This window comes from Leuciscus leuciscus (assembly GCF_965113295.1).
Source record: "Leuciscus leuciscus genome assembly, chromosome: 1".
Lineage (NCBI taxonomy): Eukaryota > Metazoa > Chordata > Actinopteri > Cypriniformes > Leuciscidae > Leuciscus > Leuciscus leuciscus.
Genome location: NC_138725.1, coordinates 41,049,951 through 41,063,356, shown reverse-complemented (window position 1 = coordinate 41,063,356; position 13,406 = coordinate 41,049,951). Strand labels below are relative to the sequence as shown.

Genomic DNA, 13,406 nt, shown 5'->3' with positions numbered 1-13,406 from the left:
CCACCGGTAGCCATGTTGGATTTAGGTCAGGCTGACTAATTTATCACAAAAAACTTGAAGCAAATCATGTGACCAGCATACTCAAGACAGACCAGGCTGTGATGAATGATAAAAGGATCTGATGAAAAAATCGTTCTTATACCCCAAAAAAGACAATAAAAACTATATGACCCCCAGGTCACGTTGCCTGTTTTAGGGTTAAACCTGCTCCTGGAGGGCCATTGTCCTGTAGGAGTTCAGCTCCAACCCCAATTAAACACACCTGGACCAGATAATCACTGTCTTACCATAGGCGTACTAGAAACTTCCAGACAGGAGTGTTGAGGCTAAAGTTGGAGCCAAACTCTGCAGGACAGTGACGCTCCAGGACCGAGTTTGGACACACCTGATTTAAACTTTAAAAAATGTTCTTGGAAAACCTAACCCAGTTTCCTATTTGGTGAATAAGGACCTTGTGATAAACTGTCTCAGATGAAGATTTCATATCGAGTAAGACCAAAATGGAAGCTTTATCTATCCACAGTTTCCAGTCATTCCCAACAAGAACTAATATAGGTTGTTTTTTTTTGCTAGAATGATCTGAAAGATTATTAGCAATAAGAAAACACTTTTCTACATAAGGAAAGGTTAAAATGGGGGTTTTAGCATTTCTCCATTTTTAAGACTCTGAATAATGTGTCCGAATGAATGTAAAACTAAATCAGATTATATCAGACTATATCTCATACCACAGACTTAAAAATAAAGGTTCTTTACTGGCATCGAGGATTCAATGAAGAAATTAATTTATTACCCTTTCTTAACTCAAATTAATTGAGTCTAGTATGTGTAAATGAACTAAATAAACATGCAGTTTCATTCATTATTATTTACAATAATGAACAAATAAGAAAAGTCTGGTGTCAGTACTGAGTTTAGTTATCACTCACAGCCTGAGCACAAGTGCTACTCTTCAGCACAATGGTAACCACATAATTCAGAAACATTACAGAAACTCCTCTAATCTCCAACATAACTGAACATGAAACACTAAAATGTCTTCTCCTTTACCAAAAAAACACATAAAATAATGCCTTAAAGAAGTCTTAAATCAGAGCAGAAAGTCTTAAAATCATGTCATTCATTAAATGTTACGTGTATTGTAAAAAATGTATATCTTGTCCTGTTTGCAGAAAAGTTAGTTCATGCATTCATGACCTCGAGACTGGATTACTGTAATGATTTATTAGCTGGTTGTCCTGCATCCTCAATAAACAAGCTACAGTTAGTCCAAAATGCCGCCGCTAGAGTTCTTACGAGATCAAGAAAATATGATCATATAACACCGATTTGATCATCACTGCATTGGTTACCTTTAAAGTTCCGTATTAATTACAAGGTATTAATTACTACTGACTTATAAAGCCCTAAACGGCTTAGCTCCAGTCTATTTAACGGATCTTCTATCGCCCTATAATCCATCGCGCTCTTTAAGATCACTAAATTCAAGGCTTTTGGTCATACCTAGGATATCCAGAACCACTAAAGGAGGGAGAGCATTTTCATATTTGGCTCCAAAACTCTGGAATAGTCTTCCTGATACTGTTCGTTGCTCAGACTCGCTCTCCCAGTTTAAAACTAGATTAAAGTCGCATCTCTTCAGCCAGGCATTCATATAATATTTTTAATCTTACAGTTCAAACTACAATCTGGCCTCTAGTTCATAAATGCCAGAGGAGAACTGGCCCCCGACTGAGCCTGGGTTCTCCCAAGGTTTTTTTTTCTCCATTAGGTCACCTGATGGAGTTTTAGGACACCATTAGGTCACTTGATGTTTTTCGGTTCCTTGCCACTGTTGCCTTTGGCTTGCTCAGTTGGGGATATTTTGGGGATATTTAATTTAATTTTATCAATCAATAAATTCCACTAGAAACAAACCTTGTTGTATTATTTTAATTTAATACTGTGAAGCTGCTTTGATACAATCTGTATTGTGAAAAGCGCTATACAAATATACTTGACTTGACTGTTTTCCACAGTTCAAATATCTAAGCATTCTTAAATCAAGATTCATTTACTTGAGATGCAAATGTAAAATGAAGTCTTGAAAAAATGAACAGAATGAAATGTTTACGCTTAAACCAAGAATAAATATCTGTCAGTGAGTTATGAAAACTTCCCTTTGAATTAAGTTGATTTTTCTGAGCCCATTGGCAGATATTTGTTCTTGTTTTAATCACAAACTCGCTTTATTTTGATCAATTTCACAGAACACAAGACTTAATTTTTATGTTATTCCAGGAAATTCGTCTTGATTAAAGAATCTTTAGACGTGCACTGGAAAAAAAGACAAAAATACTGATGAAGAACAACACTTTGCAGTGTGATCAGAAGGTCCATTAAAAGTTATTTCCATGTTTTAGTGTTTGGGAACAGAGTTCAAGCTACTATTTTTGTAAAATGAATAAAAAAAGTTATGTAATACAACTCTAGACATTTACATTTAGAGAACATATTGATGTATTGTGTTCCCTTCCATTTTAAGAGTGAATAATACACCTTTTTTTGTGATGTCTTGTCAATATTATTGACATATTTCTTTCTTTATCATGGGTTTTGGCCAGTTTATTTGAGGCACACTAAAACCAGCTGTCACTTTCTCAAACCTAAATTGACATTTATGGAACGCAGTTAATCAGTACATGCTTACATAAGCGTTAGAATGTATTTATAATGCGTATGAGGTGCAGGTAGACACACATCCATTCTGTGTGAACAGAGAATCTTCAGTGCTCGTAACTTCTGTCCTCATGGCTTGGCACTTGCCTTTGCTTGTTTCTTTGCTTGTGGTGTTTGCCAGTGGCTTCACTGAAGGTAAGTCATATTCAATCTTCTAGTCACTGCTGAATAATTACTGGTCATATACTCTTCATTTGGTGTACAGACAAATATTACAAAAGTTTTTTAAAGGGTTTGTTCCCTCAAAAAATTACATTTATTACCCTTCTTGTCATTCCAAACAGAAGACGTTCCTTCGTCATGAACCAAACCAAAACATTAAAGAGTTTTTCAATAATAGGACCAAACAATAGCACCATAAAAATACAGTAAAAGTTATTTTCTAAGTCTCCTAAAGCTGTACGGTAACTTTGAGAAACAGACCGCAATGAATATGAGTTATTTACTTAAAATATTGCCTTACGTCATCACAGATTTCACATCAGTGACAAATATAAAGTGACAAACATTTTGCTTTCATTAACGTCAAATATGGTTTTGTTAACATTTGTTAATGAACAATATATTTTTTACAGAATTTATTCGTTTATTACTTTTCTCTGCAGTTGTGCCGTGGTTAATCCCCTGTGTGCTTAAGCACTAAAAAGAGTGATTTTCCTGAAAGAGCTTGTGTGTTAACCCGTGTAAAACACACAAACCCGTGTGTTTCTGGGTCATTTCCTGGCGCCGGCTGACGGTCACGAGCACTGTCTCACGTGTTTAGGCATTCAACACGCTAAGGTTGTGTTCGTGGATGACCATCTCAGTGTTACGGTCAAGACTCCAATACCTCAAGAGAGGTGGGGTCCCCTCACCTATACCCCGATCTAGTTCCTCTTCTGGCCAGAAAAGGGCTACTTCGGCGAATAGCCAGGATGACTTGAGGATCACAGTGAGGGCTTCCCCGCCGAGGCAATCTCCGTGGGCCCCTCACTCCTCTAACACACCACAGCCAGTGGAGCTTCCTAGTGAGCGTGCTGGTCCTTCTCATGCGGGTCGGTCTTTCAATCGGGGTTCCCCCCGACGACCAGATGTCGATTGCTGCATCGGAGTGAGCTAGTTTCCTCTGGGTATGAAGACTTGGCTGCGTTGCCCCCTTCGGGGAAAGTAGCGTGTCCCGAGCCTGACCCGGAGCTGACGGCTATGCTTTCTCGGGCCGCCGACAGTGTCGGGCTCGAGTGGAGGCCTCCACCGTGTCCTGAACCCTCAAGGTTGGATGATTGGTTTCTTGGGGCAGGGCATGATGAAATTACCAGATCGTGGACGAAACCGATCTGGTACCTCATCCACCCTCACTACCCTCGATGGAGGAGAGGCCAAAGGGTACATGGACAGTGGAGCACACTGTTGTGATGTCACAACCCGTCGTATGTCACAACTCGCCCACCATCTCCTTCTATGGAGTCAGAAGCATCTGAGGTCGCTTCGTGCCATTCACATCCCTGGCCTGCTGAATCGTGCAGCCGACGAGCTCTCACGCCTGCCTGTGTTCCCGGGAGAGTGGCAACTCCTTTGCCCATTGGCCCCTGCTGGCAGCTCGCTCCTTTGTGGAGCCCTCAGGAATCAATGTCTGTATCCCGCCGCCAAGTGCGCTTCGGGACACACTGGTTTTCAGCGAATGCACACTGCATTGTCCGCCCCAAAAGTTTGCGGCCAGGCAGCGCTCACGTCTGCACACTGGATATCGTTTTCGATTATTCCCTGCCGGTCCTCCGCTTCAGGGTATCGAGAACGAAACAGAAGATCCGAGGACTGGTTTGTCACGATAGATCTAAAGGACGCAAACTTCCACGTCTCCATCCTTCCATCTCACAGGAAGTTCCTGAGGTTCGCTTTCGGGGGCGAAGAGTACCACTATCGGGTTCTTCCACTTGGCCTAACACTCGTACTTTCACCAACTTTCACTCGAAAGTCCCCTCGTACTTTCACCAAGTGCATGGATGCAGCCCTGGCCCCGCTGAGGCTCCAGGGCATCCGTGTGCTAAACCACATCGACTACTGGCTCATTTTGGCTCAGTCTCGAGAACTGGAAGTTCGGCATCGAGATGTCATCCTTGGCCACATTCAAAGCTTGGGGTTGAGACTCAACATGAAAAAGAGCGTGTTGACACCCACCCAGCAGACTATGTTCCTGGGGGTGGTGTGGGACTCGACTACGATGCAGGCACGAATGTCTCCTGCACGTATCGAGTCCATCCTGGCCATGGTGACCAGGATAAAGCTAGGCTGTGCCATCACTGTAAAACAGTTTCAGAGACTGTTGGGGCTCATGGCAGCTGCGTCCAATGTGATACTTTGACCTTCTGCACATGAGGGCCTTACAGTGGTGGTTGAAAACCAAGGGGTTTTCCCTGAGGGGAAATCCATTCCGCATGATAAGGGTTACGCGCAGATGCCTTTCTTCCCTATCAATGTGGAAGAAACCTTGGTTTCTGTCTCAAGGTCCTGTGCTGGTAGCGCCATGTCGGCGGAAAGCCGCTTCGACAAACGCATCCCTCTCGGGCTGGAGCGCGGTCATGGACGGCCGCTTTACAAGAGGTCTGTGGCAGGACCAGCATTCTTCTTGGCACATAAACTGCCTAGAGATGTTTACGGTCTTCCAGGCTCTGAGGTGCTTCCTTCCAGACCTCAAAGGTCACCACGTTCTTGTGAGAACAGACAATACGTCGGTGGTGTCCTATTTAAACCACTGGGGGGGCTGAGTTTGCACCCCCTATACAGACTGGCCCATCAGATCCTCCTGCGGTCCCAGGGGAAACTGTTGTCTCTCAGGGCAATGTATGTCCCAGGGGACCAGATTTGGGGAGCAGACATCCTGTCGAGGCAGGGGCTGAGGCGCGGGGAATGGAGACTTCACCCCGACGTGGTGAAGTCGATATGCAAGAGGTCCGGCCTAGTGGAAGTGGATCTGTTTGCGTCTTGAGAGACGACACTGTCCACTATGGTTTTCTCTCACGCATCCAGCCCCCCTGGGTTGGATGCCATGGTGCAGGTGTGGCCGAGGCTGCGTCTGTACGCATTTTCCATGATCGCTCTGCTCCCGGGAGTTCTGGAGAGGGTCTGTTACGATGAGGTCAGTCTACTTCTAGTAGCTCCGTTGTGGCCAGCCAGAATATGGGTCTCAGACATGATATCACTCCTGGCAGACGCCCAATGGGAGATTCCCATCAGGAGGGACCCGCTGTCGCAGGCAGAGGGCTCAATATTCCACCCTCGCCCAGAGCTGTGGAAGCTATGGGTCTGGCCCCTGAGGGGGCAAAGTACCTAGAGGCTGGCCTGTCACCAGGGGTAGTCCAGACCATTCTCCGCTCCAGAGCTCCATCCACCAGGAAGCTGTACGGCCTAAAGTGGAATGTTTTCACCACTTGTTGTAGAGAGCGTGGCATGGACCCAGTTAACTGCCCAGTGGCTTCAGTGCTGGAGTTCCTCCAAGACCGCTTATCTGCTGGTCTTACCCCGTCCACACTCAAGGTGTACGTGGCTGCCCTTGTAGCTTTCCACACTCCTCAGGAGTGAGGAGTTCGTTTCCTCCGTCGGGCCTGGAGGATGAGACCTGTGACTCGGACCAGAGTTCTCACATGCGACCTGGCAGTGGCTCTCGAAGGGCTGGTTGAGGCCCCCTTCAAACCTCTGGAGTTGGCTGGGGCCAAGAACCTGTCACTTAAGGTGGTCTTTCTCCTTGCCATTACCTCTCTTAAGAGGGTAGGAGATCTCCAGGCGCTCTCCATATCTCAGCAATGCCTTGAGTTTGCTCCTGGGAGAATTAAGGCCATCTTGCACCTATGTCCCTAAGGTGCCGTCTATTATGGCGAGGTCGACGGTTCTGTAGGCATTTCATCCCCCACCTCGTGATGGCGGAATATGGAAGACTTAATTTGCTCTGCCCTGTCAGAGCACTTAAAATCTATGTCCAGAGGTCTTCTCAGTGGAGGAAGGAAGACAGACCAGTTGCTGCTGTGTTTCGGGACACCCAACAGCCTCTAAACAGACCATGAGCAACTGGATTGTTCAGGCTATTTCCCTGGCCTATCAGGTGCGCAGTTTGCCTTCACCTTTGTCCATGAGGGCACACTCTACCAGAGGCATGGAGTCCTCTAGAGCCCTCCTTTCAGGTGCACCTATTCATGAGATATATGATGCGGCTGGCTGGGCCACTCCGCACACATTCATGAGATTTTATAGTCTGGACCTCCCCTCTACACCCGGCGCACGAGTGCTCTCGTCCTAGTTGTGCCTGAGACAGCTTCACTCTGGGACAGGCAGGCTTCATTGTGAGAAGATTCCCTGAGAAGGGAAACAGACACTGCATCCCTTTGCCACGCCTCCTCCTGCCTGGGAGTGGTTTACTTCATCGCGAAGCTAACGCTGTTGTGTGCTGGCGTCCCTTTGTAGCTTCCGTGTATGCCGTCACATGCTACGTCATCACGCAACGCCAATAGGATTGGATTAGTTTCATTCATACTTCAGACGCGCTACGCTAAAAGGCATTCCACATGGTGTCGTCATCGACGCAGTGTCTTGTTCCCTTCTCAGGGAACAAGGGTTACAGTCGTAACCCGAGACGATTTCTGTTAATCTGGTTTAAAGGGCCATTTTAGTCTGTGACTAGGCTTAATCTCTGTCTGGGAAAACGCCCCTAATATATTTATGGTAATATAGAAGAGACATAGTTTTGATCCCATGATAACTTAAAGGGACTTCAGGATTTAGCATTAAGCTTTGTATCAGTAGAAAACCCGTAGTGTTTTCGAATTACCGTGCTTTCCTCCCTCATGTCCCCCTGAGACGAGAGATTTATGAATTTTTTTGTCTGGAAAAAAATCCTCAGATGATGAAAAAATCGTCATTTTTTGGCCAGAGGCTAAAGACTACAGCTAGTAGTAGGGGCTGTTCTGTATGTTTTCAACCCGCCCATAGAGGATGGGATCTCACTCACAGAATGTACACATAGTGTCAGCCGTCTTTCTTCGGAAGCTAAGCTAGCAGGCTCTTGTTCTGTGGAGAAAGCTGAGTAGTAGGAGAAAGCTGAGTAGTAGGGATTACCATCCTCTTTTCAGCTTTTGCTTTCTGCAGTCACCATTCATTGTTTACATGCACACCTTTTGTTTCAATCTAACTGAATTCATTCCGATTGGTGAAAAGTTTACATGAACGCTAAACAAGTGATCGGTTGATGTGCTTTTTAACATTGCTAAGAAAATTCCAGCTCCTCCGTCACTCATCAGTAATCCCGCCACTGGCCTTGCGCCGTTCTCTCACGCCTCTCACTGTCTTACTATAGGCATACTAGAAACTTCCAGACAGGAGTGTTGAGTCAAGTTGAAGCCAAACTTTGCAGGACAGTGACGCTCCAGGACCGAGTTTGGACACACCTGATTTAAACTCTAAAAAATGTCCTTGGAAAACCTAACCCAGTTTCCTATTTGGTGAATTCAGGACCTTGTGAAAAAAACATATCAAAGGAAGATTTGATATTGAGTAAGATCAAAATGGAAGCTTTATCTATCCACAGTTTCCAGTTATTCCCAACAAGAACTATTATAGGTTTGTTTTTGTTTTTTTCCTAGAATGATCTGAAAGATACACTCTTAAAAATAAAGGTTCTTTACTGGCATAGATTGTTCCATGAAGAACTAAAAAAAAATCATTAATAACCCTTTCTTAACATAATTGAAGAAAGTTTTCGCACACAGTTTAATTTATTTCATTCAAACTAAATAAGTTTAGTTGGGTCAGCACATTGTAGTTGGTTTAAGCCAAATTAATTGAGTCTAGTATGTGTAAATGAACTTCATTACATTTGTCAAACTAAGTTTTCTTATGTTGTTCCAACTTACTTTTTTTTTTTTTTGCTAACTCACGGAGGTTAAAATAATTGTCTTATGTTTAAACATGCAGTTTCATTCATCATTATTTACAATATTGAACAAATAAGAAAATGTTGGTGTCAGTACTTACTTTACTATAGTTATCACTCAATTTTCATTTAATTTTTAAGAGTGCATAATACACCCTTTTTTGTGACGTACATTAAGAAACTAAGATTATTGACATATTTCTTTCTTTATCATGGGTTTTGGCCAGTTTATTTGGGGCACATTGAAAGCAGCTGTCACTTTCTCATGTCTAAATCGACCTTTATTATGGAACGCAGTTAATCAGTACGTGCTTACATAAGCGTTAGAATGTATTAATGCGTATGAGGTGCAGGTAGACACACATCCATTCTGTGTGAACAGAGAATCTTCAGTGCTCGTAACTTCTGTCCTCATGGCTTGGCACTTGCCTTTGCTTGTTTCTTTGCTTGTGGTGTTTGCCAGTGGCTTCACTGAAGGTAAGTCATATTCAATCTTCTAGTCACTATGCTGAATAATTACTGGTCATATACTCTTCATTTGGTGTACAACAGACCGAAATGAATATGAGTTATTTACTAAAAATATTGCCTTACGTCATCACAGATTTCACATCAGTGACAAAACGTAAGAACCTACAATATTTTACTTTCATTAACGTCAAATATGGTTTTGTTAACATTTGTTAATGAACAAATTATATTTTTTACAGAATTTATTCATCTTTGTTAATGTTATTAAAAATACAATTCTCAATTGTTTGTTCATGTTAATTCAGAGTGCATTAGCTAATGTGAACTTTAGATTCTAAAAATGTATTAATAAATGGTTAAATTAGCATTAACTAAGATTAACAGGTGCTGTAGAAGTTTTGTTCATTGTTCGTTCATGTTTACTAGTGTAATTAACACATTAATAAATGAAACCTTATTAAAACGTTTAGAGTATTTATTTGGATTGTGGAAGAGTTTTTGGGTCTGAAACTCACAGTACAATGAATTCTAGATGTTTGATTCCTTGTTATTTGACTCCTTTAATAGCTGTGGTTGCATTATTACTATTTAAAATGTCCATGTTTTCTTTATTTGTTTCATTAGTGACCACCACAAGGCGCATGGATGACTTCATCAGTGCTGTGGAGAGAATTGAAGCAGAGAATCCAGGACTTCAGATGCTCGATGTGGTCAAAGGTTTACGTAAGGCTGCTGGCTTTGAAACCGACCTCATCAAGCATCACCTCGGCGACCTCAGTGATGCACGCGACCTTGCGACTGAACCATCCGTCATTTCATTCTTAAGCAAGGTCATTAATCATAGCATAACACAGTTGGGTGAGGAGGAAGGTGTAGTTCTGACTTTAGATGGTTCAAATGTGGCGTTGGCCCCAATGCTCCTCGGACTTGAGGCTGGGCTGCAGTCGACCATCCAAGGCCTGTACCCTTTAACCTTGACCGAGAACCTGGTTGCCTCTTTGGTCCATCATGCCCGCAATGAGCAGTCCAGCGCTCCTCTGGGCACTAAAGGTTTTTGGGATAGCATTAAATCCCCAAAGATGTACACTCTCTCTGGTTTGCCCTCCTTGGCAACAGACGCCCTAATAACCGGAGGAATGGACGGGTTCATTCTCGGGTCAGAAGTTGCCACATCTAACCTTCGTGAGCTTTCACTGAGTGACTTGCTGAAGAGTTACTACAGCCACCAGCTTGATGCCACAGGGTTGGACGCAGCGCCCCGTCTGATTAGTCAAAAACGAAGGATGCACTTTAAAAAGGTCATCAGCTTCTCTTTGCTGAAAAGCCAAGTGGTTCAGGCTCTAACAGTTCGCCGTAACTTAAATGAGTCTGAGAGGAAGAGGCTGGATGATGTCGTGAACGAGGGGTTTGAGCAATTTGTCCATGTGTATGCGGGTAATTAAACCTATTCATTTATTTATTTATTTATTACTGATGTTTACCATTTAATATTGATTAGTTTATACTGATTAGTGTGTGTGCAGCTGAAATAGTCCACATAATGAGGTCCAGGTGGATGGTTATCAGTTTCAGGTATGGGTATATGGGAAATGGAGTCAATACTCAGGTGATGGAGACCGGGGCTTGACATTAACACCCTCCCACCCGCCAAGTGCAGGTGGATTACGCCGATACTGAGGTATTGGGGTCTTGTCTGGGAGCCCAATCACCTCCAAGTGGTAACAAAACGAGCCAATGAACATTGGCCAATGAGATTTGCATGCTGAGACACACCTACCCAGACATACGGTTATAAACAGGACCGGCATTATTCACTTCATTCATATTTTGCTTCTGAGCCGAGCGGTTGTACAGCGATCACTCTTTTCCAGATCACCTTCAATCAAAAAAGTGCATTTCAACTCTGAGAGAGCAAACAGCAATTTTTATTGCTATTAGGAGTTTACCTCTGAAAACAGCAATTATTATTCCTTCTGTTTGTTTTCTTTTCAGCTTGTCGTGAAAGCTGGGGCTAGTATGGAGGACTACCCTCGGGCTTGCATGGGGCGCTGGGTAGGTTACATCTTTGTGAGAGCAGTTTGCTAAGTGGCACGCAACAGCTTGCCAGCATCTGTGTCTCCAACACTCGTAACACAGTTCAGTGGCTGTGGCGCTTTCCAAAGGGACCCCAATACATCAGTATTGACGTAACGTTGAACGTGTGTGACTAAATGGGAACGTCTAGGTTACTAATGTAAACCACGTTCCCTGAAGATGGGAACGGAGACTTTACGTCCCCCTGCTACAGCCCTGAACCACCGCTGAATGGCCGGGCTCTTGTCTCGGCTCCTCAGCAAAGCATGAATGAAGTGAGTAATGCCAGTCCAATTTATACCCATATGTCCGGGTAGGTGTGACTCAGCATGCAAATCTTACTGGCCAAAGTTAATTGGTTCGTTTAGTTACCACTTGGAGGTGATTGGGCTCCCAGACGAGACCCCAATACGTCAGTATCGACGTAACGTCTCTGTTCCCTCTTTCAGGGAACGGGGGTTACATTAGTAACCTAGATGTTTCATTACAGGGCTTGAATTTCACTGTGGGATTTCGCATAATTTTACTCATTTCCGCAGATTTTGTGCTCACACCCAAAGTGCGTGCACATAAAGACAAGTATATTGGCTATATAAAACAGTATAATGGGTCTGTGTGTCAGGTCTTAAAGTGACAGCAGCCTAATATACCTAATATACCGGCTGCCAAATTATGAGATAATATAAAACATATCTATATGGCAGTTTTTCCCAATGGTATCAATGTCTAAATTGTGACCAGTGAAAATGCTGAGTGACTAGTAACTTTGGAAAACCACTAGCAGCCACAGTGGCTGGTGAGCAAAAAAGGTTAATGTCAAGCTTCGATGGAGACCTCTGGTGGTGAGCGGGAGGAATTCGTGACAGTTTTAATTACATTTGTAAGATTACTCTATTTTAGAATTTGAACTTATATTTATTTTATATATATATATATATATATATATATATATATATATATTTCCTTTTTAGATATTTTAAATACATATCAATAAAATACATTTGAATATAATACAGCTTTCTTTTATTGTAGATTAAGCTGACTCTATTATTTATTTAACAGTTTGAACTGGCATTTTACATTCTTTATTTTCTGTAATTGTAGATAATTTTTCATTTAATTCAAACTAAGTACTAATAAATTTTTTTACTGATGTTAACACATGCTTTTATTTTCTTATAAAAATATTTTAAACATAATATATTCATATACATTTATTTTCCTACTAAATATAACCAATATGTAATATATATATATATATATATATATATATATATATTATCATATATTTTGTTTTTTACATTTTTGTTTTTAATTGTAAATTTAAAGCTGACTTATATTTACTGTTTTAATGGTTACATTTTATATTCTTTTATTGTTAAATTAGAAATATTTTTTATCATACTATTTATGCACTACCAAGTAAACTTTATTTGTGACCTATTTTTTTTTGTTCTCACATTGCTTTCTTCCCCTGCCAAGTTTGTCCCAAAATCATTACGAGGTCTCAATGGGGGGCTGCATCTTTCATCGGTTCTCCCTCCTATCTGTCTCTCCCTGTGCCGTACCTTTTCATCCACCACACATATCAACCCTCCAGTCCTTGCACCACCTTTGAGCAATGTGCCAGTGAGATGCGGTCCATGCAGCGCTACCACCAGCAAAGCAATGGATGGTCTGACATTGGATACAGGTTAGGAAAGTCCCAATGGGTATTAAAATAATTTAAGATATCATTCTGTACCATAAAGCTCTTTTAACTGCTTTTGATGTGCTGAACTGACTGATTGATTGCAATTTAATTTCTTGTTCTTCCCCCTGAAGTTTTGTTGCAGGCTCTGATGGAAACTTGTACGAAGGCCGCGGTTGGAATTGGGTGGGTGCCCACACTTACGGGTACAACTCCAGAGGCTATGGCGTCTCCTTCATTGGAGATTATACCTCCACCCTCCCCTCCAGGAGTGCGATAAACATGGTGCGGTACGACTTCACAAGCTGTGCTGTGAACGGAGGTCGACTGTCTTCATCTTACTCCTTGTATGGACACAGGCAAGCCACTTCCACAGACTGCCCAGGAAATGCCTTCTACCGTGAAATCCAGACATGGGAGCGTTACCAGGTAAAAATAAACGTTACCATAAACAAAAATGTTATGGGATTTATTGAACTTATGTGTTTCTGAACTTCTGACTGCTCAGAATGTATTGTTGTCCCAACAGTTCAGACCTTAACCGTGTGTCTGTGTGTA

The 13,406-nt window shown here is 42.5% G+C and overlaps 1 protein-coding gene across 1 annotated transcript; it reads left to right on the top strand.

Annotated features, from left to right (window-relative positions):
• Positions 1 to 8,938: 8,938 nt before the first annotated feature.
• pglyrp6 (peptidoglycan recognition protein 6) lies at positions 8,939 to 13,389 on the top strand (the record flags this gene model as incomplete). The annotated part of the gene is made up of 5 exons (XM_082166482.1): positions 8,939 to 9,091; positions 9,710 to 10,519; positions 12,641 to 12,851; positions 12,983 to 13,277; positions 13,378 to 13,389. The coding sequence occupies exons 1-5, from the start codon at positions 9,028 to 9,030 to the stop codon at positions 13,387 to 13,389; spliced, it is 1,392 nt and encodes a 463-aa protein (XP_082022608.1). The 5' UTR covers positions 8,939 to 9,027.
• Between the last annotated feature and the right edge of the window lie 17 nt (positions 13,390 to 13,406).